We start from the raw sequence: 13,957 nt of genomic DNA, 5'->3' as shown, positions 1-13,957 counted from the left end.
GCTCATTATCATTGAGTTCCGATTTTGTTCAATGTTGTTCTTGTGTGACACGGAAGCATCAGTGCAATGTACAAATTATAACGAATGGAGCATTGATGTTATCCATGATGTGAAATGGTCTGATCCAGATGCTTATATGAAAACATTTTTTCCTGCTCATTCAGCTTTCAGTGCTACTTGAACACTTGTCATGACAACGTTTTACAAATTATCTCTATCTTAGCCATCATCCAGCTTTTAATTATGGGTATTCAGCTTTTTTTTTAATTCTTTATGGTGAGGGGAAGCATTTTGTGTCTTTTCTACAAGGCTCAGAACAAATGAGTAAATCTACCCCGAAAGAGGAGATTTATATCCATTTCGCAAAAACAAAAATCATTTTCTGAATTTTGTTGATGATTAGGCTCAGCTGTGGTTACATGCTTGTGATTTTTATTTGATTTATTCACATTTTTAATCCAAAGTGTCACTTTGCCTGAATTTCATGATTGTGTGACATGCAATGAATTTGTCAGGAAAAAAAATACAGTGATGTGTGTTCACATTGACAAGTAATTTGTGGCAATTATTTGTCCTATAGTACGCTAGATGAGTAAAACTGGTTCCAAAACAAACTTCAAGGTTTTCGAATATGACTGTTGGGGCAGATTCATTCATGTTGAGGTGAAGTAAGCAGACTCAAATTCAGACAATTGTAGCATTGGCAGGCACGTGCTACTTAAGGTAGAATGTTTAATTGTGACGTATTACAGTGCTTAACTTGTTTTTACACTTGTGTGACAAATGAAAAAGTGAGACGTCAGGAGTGTGACAGATCGTCTTTGGGTTACGCCTTCTTTATTATAGCTGATGCTGCGTTTTATTCTCGTTTGACTAATAATGTATTTTTACACCCGCATAGCAATTTAGAATATCGACAAGTGCCTGTAAAGTTCAATCGAGGTTTTACAATGGTGACAAAGCGATATTCATTTCCGCTATTACCCATGGGATTTTTTTTTTTCAAATTTCCAACAAATCTGTGTGAAGCCATGTTGATTGGGACATTGTAGAAGGTAACCCTACCTTAATGGCAAAGAAATGTCTTACAAGAGCATGAGATCCTCACCTCAAAGTAGGTTTCGATGTACTCGGAGACAATGTGCTCTGACCTCGGTTTGTTCTGACAGTACACCACGTACATATGCAGACGCCTCTCCTGCAGGGCAAGTAAACGGATTGTTGGCTCAAACTGGATTCAAAATGTGTCTAAAAGTTAAAACTAAGATGATTCCCGATGCTCCATTCCGATAAGGGGCAAATTATTCAACTGCAGTGTAACTACTGAGACGAAACAAAACAGTACGTCAAAGTGCTGGACACACTCGTGTCTGGATGAAAGGACTCTTTGTGATGATGATTTGTTTCTGAGAAAATTTAGGAGCCATGTTACTGTGACTAATTGACTGTTGGAGGTGGAGCTGCCCTAAGAGTCCTAATGGAGCGTGTAGGTTATGTATAATTTACTCAGGTTAGCGTGTGTGTAACCGGAGCCTTTTTTCGAGCCCATCGACAACACCGGGCTGTACCTAGCAACAAGCTTGGTTACCGAGAAACCGCTGAGCTGTTCCACCTGAATATGTACATTTTGCAACACTGAGTGGCCTGCATTGTTATTACATTTGGGAGTTTGCTACGCTATGGGTTTGTGCAGGCGTACATGCTGCATTTTGGCCATGTAGCTCGTGCTTAAAGCAGTCTGGATTCCTCTGCTTTTGATTAGTTCCTCTCTGCTTGTGTTGACAATGTGATACCAGGCTCAGATTTAGTTACACGTTTCTTTACCCCACCGCAAGACAATTTTCTCACCTACTGAACCTCACGGCTCGTTTCAAGTGTGACAAGGAGTGACTTCATCGAACATCAGACAGCCGAATTCGTCGGTTGACATGTGTTACCACTTAACCAATACAAGCAAATCTAATTTGGGAAGCTCTGACTCCATTGGAGTCCAAACTCTTCTATTCAACAACACAAAATATATTTTGCACTTACGGCAACAGTCAGGGAATGCGTTTTGTTGCTGATTTTTGGGGCCCCTTTACTTTGCATATGTTATCACGTTTCTATTTATGAATAATTCAGTTAGTGGAGGCGAACGTCTTTTTTGAATGCCTCATATCAAACTGGAAATGGAGTTGAAGAAGGCGTAAAGCCAGGTAAAGGTGCAAGGCGATCGGGCTCATAGGATGGATGGATGAATGGATGGAAGGATGGCATAAGCACAGAGGGAGGACTCCAAGTCACTCCATTATTCATGAAGCTCGAGAGTCCTTTCAAATCAAAGCCAATGGAACAAAAACAGGAAGCACAAAGCAGCCCAAATCAAAGTAAAAGTGCTAAACCTTGCTGAGCAAAGCAACCCTTCAGCTTAGTAATTTGCAAAGTTCAACATGACCTTTGGTGGATATTCTCCTTCTTCCCTTACTTAATTGCATTTCACTCAAAAATGGCTCGCAAAGTCAAGCACACAAGGAGAGTTAATCCACTGATGCTGGCTGGTTGAAATGCGGACTATTGAGGTGCGCAGACGGCTCCTTTGATATGATGACGGCTGGCACTCAAAGGTACCACTGTAATATCAACAGCCTACGTGAATGCATGCTTAGCTTTATGGACCAACTGTGCATGTGTGTGTGTGTGTGTGTGTGCGCGCGTGTGTGCATGTGTGTGGAGACTGCAGCAGAACTCACGTGTTTAATGAAAAGCTGACCCAGTCGTTCTGGCTCTGCCACACACTTCTCCAGCTCTCCCAGGAAGTAGCTAGAAAGGAAACACATACACGCATGCATGCAATCATCGCTGAGCCATTTTGCATTTGTCATCCGCTTAACACAATGCAGTGGCAAACCAAATCGAGGGCTTACTCTTTATGCCAGTCAAATATTTGGTGAATGTTCCCAAAAACAATCTTGTCTTTTCCCCTCATGTCCTCCGGTACACCTTTAGAGGTCATTGTGGCCATGTAGCCCTGCAAGAGAATGACAGAAGCACGCACAGATGCTCACACATGGTGTCATTTGCAGTGCTTTTCACATTAATTATGCGGGGAAAGTGCACATTACGTGTCCAGCTCGCATCCCCGTGACAGTACTTCTTAACTAGCGACCACCAAATCCAAGGAGTTAACTTTACCATTTTCTAGTCTATTGAACCTGCAAAAAAAAGCCTGTGTGCAATAACCTCAGGGTCCTGCACCCTTGATACTGTGCTGCTCTAGCAAGCGTCATTCAAGGCGGGGCATTGGCTATAGTAAGCATAACACCAAAAGTGTAACCTCCAAATCTTAACCCTAACCCTCATCGCTCAAGCCCAACCCCAATGAAGTGTACATGAAAATGAAACTAAATAATTTGTCACTCTAAAAGTCAAGAGTGCATTTTGTGATTCTAAAGTCTTGTGTACGTGAACATGGGGGTTGGGGGGTGGGGGGTTGAATAATACAGCAGCATATTTTCCCCAACAAGAAATTTTACGACGACGCCAACCTCGGTATGAACCAAAGTATTTGAAGCTAGGCACCACAAGAGGAATCGCCTTGAAGCTCATAATTCATCAAATGCGTTTCAAATTGGAGATAGCACCATCTGGAGAAAAATGCCCGAATTGTGATGATAAGGATTTGCAGTTCTTTCATTTTTACCTCCACTATAAGGCCCAGGTCTGCTACATAATGCTTCTCCGTTTCAATAAGCTCCCTCAGTACGTACCTGAAAAGAGATAAATGGTGAAACATAAGAATGTGAGTCAGAGTTCATTTTTCACAGTGCTAAAACCTCAAATTGCTCCAAACAGGTCGCTCCAAACTAAAAATGCGACTTCAGCAACAGCATGTTTCCTGGAAAGCAGAATGTTCTTTTTTTAGAGCTACTGAAAATCCCGCATGTGCAGAGATTGTTGCGGATGGACGCAGATATGATTGTGTCCCACTGCGGGAACTGAGAAGAATTGAAGAAGAGCATAAAATGTTGTCTATATGGATTCCAATAAACACATTTTGTTTCAAAATGGAAGCAGAGACTCATTCATTCATTTTTCCGAACCGCTTTATCCTCACTAGGGTCGCGCGGGGTGCTGGAGCCTATCCCAGTTGTCTTCGGGGGACACCCTGAACCAGTTGCCAGCCAATCGCAGGGCACACAGAAACGAATAATGATTCGCGCTCACACTCACACCAAGGGACAATTTGGAGTGTTCAATCAGCCTGCCATGCATGTTTTTGGAATGTGGGAGGAAACCGGAGTACCCGGAGAAAACCCACAAAGGCACGGGGAGAACATGCAAACTCCACACAGGGACGCCGGAGCTGGAATTGAACCCGGTACCTCTGCATTGTGAAGTTGACGTGTTAACCACTCGACTACCAGCCGAGACTCTTTAAAAAAATAATAATAATAAAATAAAATTTTTAAAAAGCAATGAACTAATTAACATGTATGATAACATGATACTGCCTGCCGCCGATTCAAACATCAATGTTTTTCCCTCCTTGATATTCAGCCTGCATCTTTTTAATGTATCTTCACCTCTGCAAACGATCAACATCGAGTCTTCAGAGAATGCTGTGCTTGTTTGTTTGCGCACTCTTGAAATCTCAAACATGAGTCGTACCTCAAACAGACTAATGACAGACCACCAATCAGCCGTTACAAGTAAACTGTGGCAATGACACAGCTAAACACATCCTTGGCATGATATTAGTGAGTTTTTCCGGTCAGGACTTGACCACATCGTTGCACAGAGACTCCTCTCTGGTTTCATTTTATTGAATCCCAGTACTGCATTCAACACGGTCTGTCACAATGAACTGCTTGGCCGACAGGAAAATGCCTCCAATGAATTGCTTCAGGAGGAACTTAAGTGTCATTGCAGATAAAATGTACTTCTCCAAAATATCATTCGAGGGTCACTTCAATTATCCCAAAAGATTAGCTTCACTTCAAACTATAAAAAGCTTTCTTATCTCACTGACATAGTGAGATAAGAAACTTGTGCACAGCCCTCCCCGCGACAAAAATACGACTAATTTGCATGGGATGCATCTGTGGTCCCAGATGTGTGGTTCGCTCACTTAATAAAATCTCACGCCCCCACTGGACATATTTCAGTGACGTTTTGAGTCCCAACCTAAGTGTAGCCTATGGATTAGGCATAGGTTGATTGAGTCGGTCCCCATCAAATCCAAAACTTATATTAGCGTTGTTCTGTCATTCAATTTCACATGTTTTAGTGTGACATCAATATTTTATACAACTTGATTGTCATGTATAGATAATTAGTCAAGAAGTAAAAAGCCCTTTCAAACTAGCCGTCTTTAAATATTGAAAGAAGTCATCTTATCCGCTACACTGTAAAATGTAGCTTTTGCTGACGAGCAAAATAAGGTGATCATTTGGCGAGAGGAAAACATTGTTCGCCTTATGCACTAAACACAAACTGAACCGCCGTGACCCAAAACCTGTGGCACACGTCATAATGTGGGTTACCTCCAACATCCCGCGTCTACTGAGTTGTGAGAAAAACTCGAATAGGAGACCTACAAGCTTTTCTCTAGGGCGCTCCTCCGTTCGTCTTCGGTTTCAGCTGCTGAAGACCATTGACTGGAGGTGTCGTCCATCAGGATGGAGCCGCTGTCATCTGGTACAACAGAGGTAGACTGAGTGTCCAGGGTGTCCTGAGGACGCAGCCACAGGAAGACAATCAGAAGAAGTGTAAATCAAAGGCGGCACACCATTATTGTGGCACCATGTTCCATGTGCGGGAGCGGCGATAAAGAACAGGCGCTGCACGATAATGACGCCGGTTGCTAAGGTGACAAGAGGCAGCGGCGACACATCTCAGGCAGATAGTCACGGTTAGAGAGAAATCATCAGGAAGAAGATGAGGCGATAAGCGCAAAAAGTTCGTGGGGCAGCTGGTAAATGAAGCCGTGAAGGGACTTGATTGAGTTTTGACTTGAAAGAATGAGCCAAACAATCACAGCACAGCGGTACAGCGCTGATTTATGACCTCATAAATGCGATTTCCTTGTTTACCATCTGACAATTCCAGTCCATAAGCCATGCATCACGAGGACTGTATGTTTGGATTTGTGATGCAGCATTTAGAACAACGCTCTGGCTGCCAACGCCTGAGGAGCAGAACCAAGGTCGCTCTGGACTCATCGACTGCCCTCAGCATTATATTGGGGCCTTCTCTTTTCCCGGAGTTGACAATTTCCTGTAGCATAATATGGAATCAAGGAGTACCGTATGCAAATCGGTGTGTTGACTCAATACGCCACACTGCCAGATTTTAGAACATATTTCTCTGTGACAGAAATGATCCTATTACAAAATGATTCCTCTATTCTTTTTAGACGCCCAAATGCATGTGAACCATGGTTCACACACACACACACACACACACACAGAAACTTGTGCACAGCCCTCCCCGCGACAAAAATACGACTAATCCCTTAGAAATACAAAAATGTGTGTTTTAAGAAGAAAATAAGGGCAGCGCATTGTTTTTTTCATTTCGCTTTATGCCACACACGGGCTTCTTCTGAAGAGTGTGTGAAGTGTGCGTGCGCGAGAGAGAGCAAAGAAGAGAGCCGCACAGCAGGAGACAGGGAGGCTCCACGGAGACTGCGAGTCCCCCGGCTGGCTTTACCCCGCGAGGAGCGCTTCAGCCCGGCTGACAGGTCGTCCTGGCTCCCTGATCACATCCAGATGTGCTGTGGCGAAGCCCACAGGAACAATAACCGCCAGCCCCCCCTGGGTGCATGTTTTGTTTTTCAGCCAGGAACGCTAAGTCTCTACTACCCTGTGAGACAAACCTTTACGTTTCCTTTTCCATAACTGTGTATAAATGTTTAACCTTCACCCAGATTGTCCCCTCAAGTTGTACTACTAAAGACTGCAATCATCACTGTTATGGCTAGCTGGCCGTGCTCATACCGTATGTGGTCTTTGTTTTGAACACTCTCTGTTTTGAAAGCATTTATCAGGCATGCGGTCCAAATAACGATGAAGTCATTCAAATATCTCTGTCAGTGGTGGTTGGTGGTAGCACCAAAAATTGGGCTTGGAAGACGATCCTGCAAAGGAACCGTTTCTTTTACGTGCTCTCATCATGTCAGAGTCCGGAAAAATGTATCTGATCCTCTTTATTGTCAACATCCCCTGCCAGCGAAAGACGACCTGACGATATCTCCAGATAACAGCGCCGCTTATTTCTTCTGGATAAAACATTCTATTGTTGACTTGGACTAATGTGGGTCAAGATGACTGTACAGCCTATTCCTCAGGAAAACCATGCAAAATGTGTCGTCTGTTGAGCCAACTTCCTCTTTCTGGGTTTTTGTTGTTCAGCTGCTTACCAGCGCAATAGCAAAATGTTCCATTGACTGAGAAACAATGCGTGCTACACAACGAGGAGTGTGTGAGTGTGTACGTGTGTGCGTGTGTGTGTGTGTGTGTGTGTGTGTGAGTGTGTGCTCGTGTGTGCGCATGAGGGGAGGTGCAGGGATTAGATGAGAGACAATTGTGTGCTGAAAAGAGGAAAAGCAACAGTGCAACCATACTGCATGCACACTCAGTGGAGGAGAGTAAAAGAGCCAGAAGAACGCAGCTCTAAAATGACAGATCCTGTACGTAATTGAATCGACTCCTGCCTCCGTCATTTTCTCTCGATCTTTAAAGATCGTGCTAAAGCCCTGACCTCACCCTCCTAAAGTAATCTCATTAGGGCCTTTTGATGTTTTGCTGAGACACAATTTACAATATTTTCTGCCTCAGGGGCTCAGATCTTTTTTTCTTTCTTTTTTTTTTAACTGGCATCTGTTGTCCAAAACAGAGCTGCTGCCATGTTTGATGGAGACATGAAAGCATCCTTGCTACACATTTGGCATCCTTCGTGGAGCCATCCTGCTGCACATCAGCCGTTTTGTGCTGATTCTTATTGATCTACAAGCATAACCTTTTTGTAAGGTTCTGAATTTGAGTCATGAGTCACACCCGCCAACATTGCTCCCTGTGGTCCGCTGGCACAGGGAATCAAAAACTGCAGGGTTACTTCTGAGAATCGGTTCCCGGTAATTCGATGACTTGAAATTGTTTATTATGCTTGACGGGCAGTTCCTTTTATCGATTGCCTTGGGGAAAAAAATGCTTTAATTTTGGCAGCATGGCATGACCGCTGAAAGCAGATCATTCTCCACCTTGTTTATTTATTGATTTATTTAGTTATTTGTTTGTTTGTTTGTTTGTTTTCTTTTTCAATTTGTTGTGTAAATATTCCCAAAGGTTGGAAATGTATCAATGAAAAACATGTTTACCCAATGGATTGAAAGGGATCTGAGCTCAAGGCGGAAATAATGAAACTTAGAATCTCTTCTTTGAATGTTCTCTGTTTCAAGTTGTTGCTCTGAAAAACTCAAAGACTTCATTTTCTCTAGACCCGAAAGTGTGGAGGTGGATAATTCCCAAAGGCAGCCTAATATCTGAAGTTTTTTGGTCTCAGATCAGGAGTGCATGCTGGACATGCTGAATTCACTGTTCGAAGTTGAAGATTTTGAAGAGTTAAGTAAAGAACCCCATTTGCATTGTTTCATTCTCTCACAGAGTGAGAATCGAGGTAATCCGATCAATAATGGAATCAGAGTCACAACATTGTCATCAATTCAACCGGCATGTCAAGGTGGCGGGAGCTTTGTATTCATCGACTCAAACTCCCCAATGTGGTTGGTGCACTTGTGCATTGCTCCTTCATTCTCCTTTGCGCTGCACTGACATGCGGTTGTTTTTGCTTCGCAGATGAGCTCTGCCACCCGCAATAGCGTTAGTCACTGCACGTTTTACTCGAGGCCTACGGAGAAAAAGGGCACGTCTGGTGCCTCGCTCAGAATAGTCCGCCTTTCAAATGCTGTCTACAGCTGTTTGCTGAAATACAATCAAAGTCATGCTCCTTACTCGTTGCCGACGTCATCAACAAAGAAGACACTTGCACATTTGCTGCTTTGATTTGACAACAAGATGTTACAACGTGGGCTAGTTTACCGTGACAGACCTGCGTGTGAGGCAGAGACGTGCAGCCAATCATCGAATCGGTCATGTAACCGGGAGACTGGAGTGTCCCTGGCGACAGATCCTCAGGGCTAGCCAGGCCGTCTTTCCACTCCTGCTGCACACAAACAAACACGTCCACGGGTCATACAAACAGTGTCACGGCTTCTTAGCAGGCACCGAAAACAGCTCATTTTCATAGCATTTCTGCTATAACCTTAATGTAGGCAGTATGTTTAATAACATTGTTGGAAATGTATTTGTTCAGATGTACCGTTGAGCTCCTTTGCTAGTTTGCACAGTAAATATCACATCAATTGACCTTTCGCGAAGCACAGCAATCAGCATCAAAATATTTCACAGTGAGACAGGCTTTTTTTTTTTGTCTCGCCAAGTACTGCATAATTAATCACATTATATTCACCACAGAGTTTGGGAGCAAAGTTCAGCTTCTTGATATCCACTTTAGGACAACAAATTCATTGAACTTTAGTCAGCATACAGCAAAAAACAACAACAACAACAACAACAAAAAAAACATGAATGTGGACACTGCTCTCCTTCCGTCGTTGTCCAGCCTTAGATTTGTAAATACAGAAATGCAGAAGTGCGTTGTACATACAAGAATGTGTTTTGTGATTACAAAAATAGGGTTTTGTGAGTACACAACCCTGCTTTCTGCAACTCTAACGCCTGATATCTCTTCTTTCCTCATCTGAAGAATATACTTGATGCGTTATGTTCATCTGCTGAATGTTAAACTCAATATTCATGAGAACTACAATGTCTAAAAGAGCCATTTATCCATTGCCATTAGCCCCATATGGCATCACAAGAAATTTCAAAATGCATTTCTGGTATTTAGTTCCAATAGACTATAACAAGGGTGCCCATTAGGTAGATCCTGATCTACCGGTAGATCTAAGACAGGTCCCAAGTAGATCTGAGGAGTGTCGAGGAGAAGAAAAAAAACCCCCAACCATTTGTGTGTCTTTGTACATGTTAGTAATATATATTTTTTGTATTAATGTACGCTGCACCCTAATCATCCTATCAGTCTCATTTTCACAATAAATAAATAAATAAAATAAAGCGGGTAAATCTTGAATTTACGATGGCGCGTGATTACGTCACCGGAAGTTGTTTGCGCTCAGCAGTCTGCAATTGCAGCTTGTAATCAGAGCTGTTGCGCTCTATCATTTATCGCCATTATCCTCATTCAGAGTTTGCTTTGTGTAGGGCAAGGGCACGGGCAAAGAATAGGGCCCAGGGAAGCACTTTAAAACTGTACATGTGAACTACGATAGTTAACAGGCTGCAAAAGTGCATCGCATGACTCATCATGGCGTGCATGTGTGCGTTTGTGTGCGCGTGTGCGTTTGTGTGCGCGTGCGTGCCTGTAAGGGTAGACCCCGGGAGTTTAGTTGATTAAAAAGTAGATCTTCGGTCTAAAAAGTTTGGGCACCCCTGGACTACGTCTTCCACCACCCCCTCGCCCTCCTTTTAAGACAGCATGCTCAAGTCTACGTCGAACGAAAGCAGGCATAGTGCTGTGTGTTTGCCCACATGGTCAGCAAACAAAAAACAAAAAAAACAAAACAATTTTCACTGCTCACCAGGTGTGTATGCGTGACAGGCAGGATAGTGAGCGACTCATCAGGCCTCAGGGAGCTGCCGAGATCCTGGCTCTGACTGTGGGACGGAAGAGGAGGAGGCTTTCCCTCCAGTTTGTGAATCTGATGCTCCCCTTTGGCACTGAGCTTGCGAACGGGGTTCGTCAGCCATTCCTTCAGGGTGCTAACAGAACGCTTGGAGCCGGGAGAGCCGGGAGCCGAGCCGCTTGAAGCCAGCGGAGGCAGAGATGCCACAGAGGTAGAGATGCTACCCTCGCTGCCAGCTGCCGAGTACGAGTCTGCAGGAAAGAGCAAAGAGAGCAGGAGTTAATTACACCGGGCCTCAGAGAGTTAAACGAAGCCGAACTTACTCTTCATGTTCACTGCGCGTGAATCGGTAAATCAATCGTGGAGCAAAAACAACATCGGGTATGAGCTTTTTGTGAGTGCCCACTGAAGCAAAAAGGAGGGCAGCGGTGCAGGTTGCTCGGAGGTGGCTGGAGGACTGGATGTGAGGGAGAAATAAAAACAAAGGGTGGATATATAAAAATAGCCTGCCCCCAAAGACACAGCTGTGCTCCTGCGAGCTGACGCTTTGTTTACAGGAAGCAGACCATTGTCAGCTCGAATCCCAATCACATGATCAGATCAAAGGTAGCAAAATGTTCTGCTGGGTCCAACCCAGGAGACATACAGTGGGGGAGAAAGGAAGTTTTTTTTTTTTGTCTTGTCCCCCATGTCCATCCTGCCCGGTCCCCTCCAAACTCATCTGCCTGAGTAGAGCAGGCTCCTCGCTCCTCCCCGCTCCTCCTCCTTGTCTGCGTGTTCAGCCATGCCACACATCCATCTTATTGGCCCTGCCCTGAGTTTTGACCCTGGAAACACTCTCCAGCTGTTTCTGAAGGAGATTTTTTTTTTGAAAACAAATAAAACCTTTGGCGAGTAACTTCTCAGTTGGAACCCAGAAAAACGTCTCCTTTTGAAAGTGCAAGAACATCACCTTCGTCGTTGCATGTGTGTTGCTCAAGAAAATGAGCTTGATCAAGCGACGCATAAATCCAAGGTGACCACCTTGCCCACACGGCCATGAATCAAATTCCCCGTATAGTAATCCAAGTAAACCTTTGGATCAAATGGTTGTTGCAACTGAGAGAAAGTACCAAGGACATCCCCTCATGCAGATTTACGAACTTTAGTACTGTATAGGCAGCCGGGCTTCATTTCCCACTCAGACACAGAGTGGACATGAGCATGAATGATTTCTCCGGCTCACCTGCAACCCTAAGAGAAGTGGTACAGAAAATGGATGGATGGAATTTTCGATGCATTTGTCACACTCAACAGTGAGCAGACGGCCTTCTTCTGCGCTGGCGGTCAGATTAACCAATCAGAACAACTTTATTTATAGTTTCTTTTCAAGGGGGACATTCATTTTCAGGAATAAAAAATTGGTTGGAATTGGTCGAAATGATAAAAATATTTTGTGAGTCCAGCAGTTGAGTCTGAGACAAGTTTGAGTTGAATGCAAAGGAGTCCAAGCCAAGTCGGAGTTAACAAAAAAAAAAAAAAAACATGTCGAGTACTACATTCCCGTAAGCACTACGGAGAAAGATACATGCATTCGTCCCTTCAAGTAAAAATAACAACCTTCCCACTCTATGATGATTAACCAGATGTATCTATGAAACATTTGGCCAAATGCAATGATCCAAACGTGTACACAGTTTAAGATAAACACATTGTTTCTACAACCTGAGCGATGTGTGTCCAGCAGAGCATGGACACAAACTTGGAACAATCGCCACTGGAAGGAGCGGCGCGCGTAGACCTGGAAAGAAAGTCCGGCTCGAAACTCTGCATGTTGTCAACTGTTATAGTTGGATACGACAAACGCACATGACAGTCACAGCATTCGTGTTGTTGAAAGACCGCACGTGGCAAAACATGCGCCGTCTGCGCGGGTCCCCAGAAAATATGCAAAAGAAACGATATGTTAACCCTCGCAGCAGCCCACCATCGGTGACCGGCTTCTCTCACCTCCAACAAGAGCCAGGCCCCAAGGTTTGCATTTCCCGGAGTTCTCTGGATGGCTTCATCCAGTCTGAGGTGAAAGGGTCGCGGTACACAGACGGAGCCGGTGATAGTGTTCCTAAACAGCTGTGGCTATCAGCGCAGAGAGCTTTTCCAAAGAGCAGACGAGGCGAAGAGAGGCCGACGCTTGTTCAACGAGCCATTGACACGGAGCGGAGTGAACATGTGACGCTTTTCAGCAGGAAGAAAGCGCAAAATAACAAGGCGACATCGGTCACCACGGCAACAGTGGTTTCCGGGCTGACCCGACAAAGCTCAATCTCGATATGGTTATGAAACCTTCATTGAGGCACCCCGATGAGGTCCGTGGGATCTTTTAGTCACAGCGAAAGGAAAGCACAAAGGGAAATGACAAGCTCCCCCTCAAAGCAACATGTTCCTCCGACAACAAAGCTACATCAGTTATTTTACACTCTACACCCACATTGGAGGCCGGGGGGTGATTGGGGGCTTCCCACTCTCCCTCAACCCTGCCGTGTGCTGCTGATACTGCCTGCAGTGCCGAGCGCTATTCATTGTGATTATGGAGCTTCAAAGCAAAGCTTACCCACAGTGATTTAGTTAATGCAGCGGAAGTGTAGCTCTTGTGACAGTGATCAAGCAGAGGGGCGACATTAAACTGGGCTCATTTGTCTCATTTTCAGAGCAAGACCGTCGCTGTGGCCCACTTACTCACTCACTCACTTACTCCCTGAAGAAGTGAGAGAGTAACCTTCAAGAGGCAAATGTTTAGCCATGGCACGACCATTTGAGCCCATGTCTTTGATCGGCAAAAGGAAAAATTCATGTGCCGTTGCATGTTCTAATGCTAGCGTCATAATGAGTACAATTATGCCGCTCTGAAGAGTTTTTCCATGGAGTTATTGTAGCTAATCAACTCAAGGGCGACTTCATGTTGTCCTTCTTTAGACACTGAAAGGTGAGACGAAAGAACCGGTCCCTCAAAGCACTCAAATTTGCCTCGGATGCTTCATGACACGATTCATCCACAACGAATTGAGTAATTATTTGATTTATGAGGCCATGCCTAAACTGGTCCCCGTCCCTCATTTTAATTAATCACACAACATCATTTTACGACTCCTATTACACAAGAGTGGAGTTTTTGAGATGCTCTTAAAGTTTCTGTGTTAAAAAGTTGAAACTAGTCATCTCATTGTGGTCACT

The 13,957-nt window shown here is 44.2% G+C and overlaps 2 protein-coding genes across 5 annotated transcripts in view; one reads left to right on the top strand and one right to left on the bottom strand.

Moving 5' to 3' along the window:
- The window catches only part of LOC127596218 (uncharacterized), a 138,091-nt gene that overhangs the window by 77,890 nt on the left and 46,244 nt on the right, over window positions 1-13,957 (top strand). The window lies entirely within an intron of this gene.
- Window positions 1-13,957, bottom strand: part of arhgef25a (Rho guanine nucleotide exchange factor (GEF) 25a) — a 51,696-nt gene that overhangs the window by 5,880 nt on the left and 31,859 nt on the right. For 2 of the 4 annotated variants that reach the window (XM_052058428.1, XM_052058430.1), the window contains 7 exons: window positions 10,703-10,998; window positions 9,091-9,204; window positions 5,580-5,713; window positions 3,683-3,749; window positions 2,907-3,010; window positions 2,733-2,802; window positions 1,109-1,198 (listed from right to left, as the gene is read on the bottom strand). In XM_052058428.1, coding sequence (XP_051914388.1) covers window positions 1,109-1,198; window positions 2,733-2,802; window positions 2,907-3,010; window positions 3,683-3,749; window positions 5,580-5,713; window positions 9,091-9,204; window positions 10,703-10,998 — 875 coding nt within the window. Of the gene's footprint in view, window positions 1-1,108; window positions 1,199-2,732; window positions 2,803-2,906; window positions 3,011-3,682; window positions 3,750-5,579; window positions 5,714-9,090; window positions 9,205-10,702; window positions 10,999-11,070; window positions 11,205-13,957 lie in introns of those variants that run through there. The other 2 variants (XM_052058431.1, XM_052058429.1) reach the window with 2 other exon arrangements.

Source organism: Hippocampus zosterae, chromosome 2 (genome assembly GCF_025434085.1).
Source record: "Hippocampus zosterae strain Florida chromosome 2, ASM2543408v3, whole genome shotgun sequence".
Lineage (NCBI taxonomy): Eukaryota > Metazoa > Chordata > Actinopteri > Syngnathiformes > Syngnathidae > Hippocampus > Hippocampus zosterae.
The sequence above is the reverse complement of the archived record's forward strand: the minus strand, read 5'-3'. Positions and strand labels throughout refer to the sequence as shown.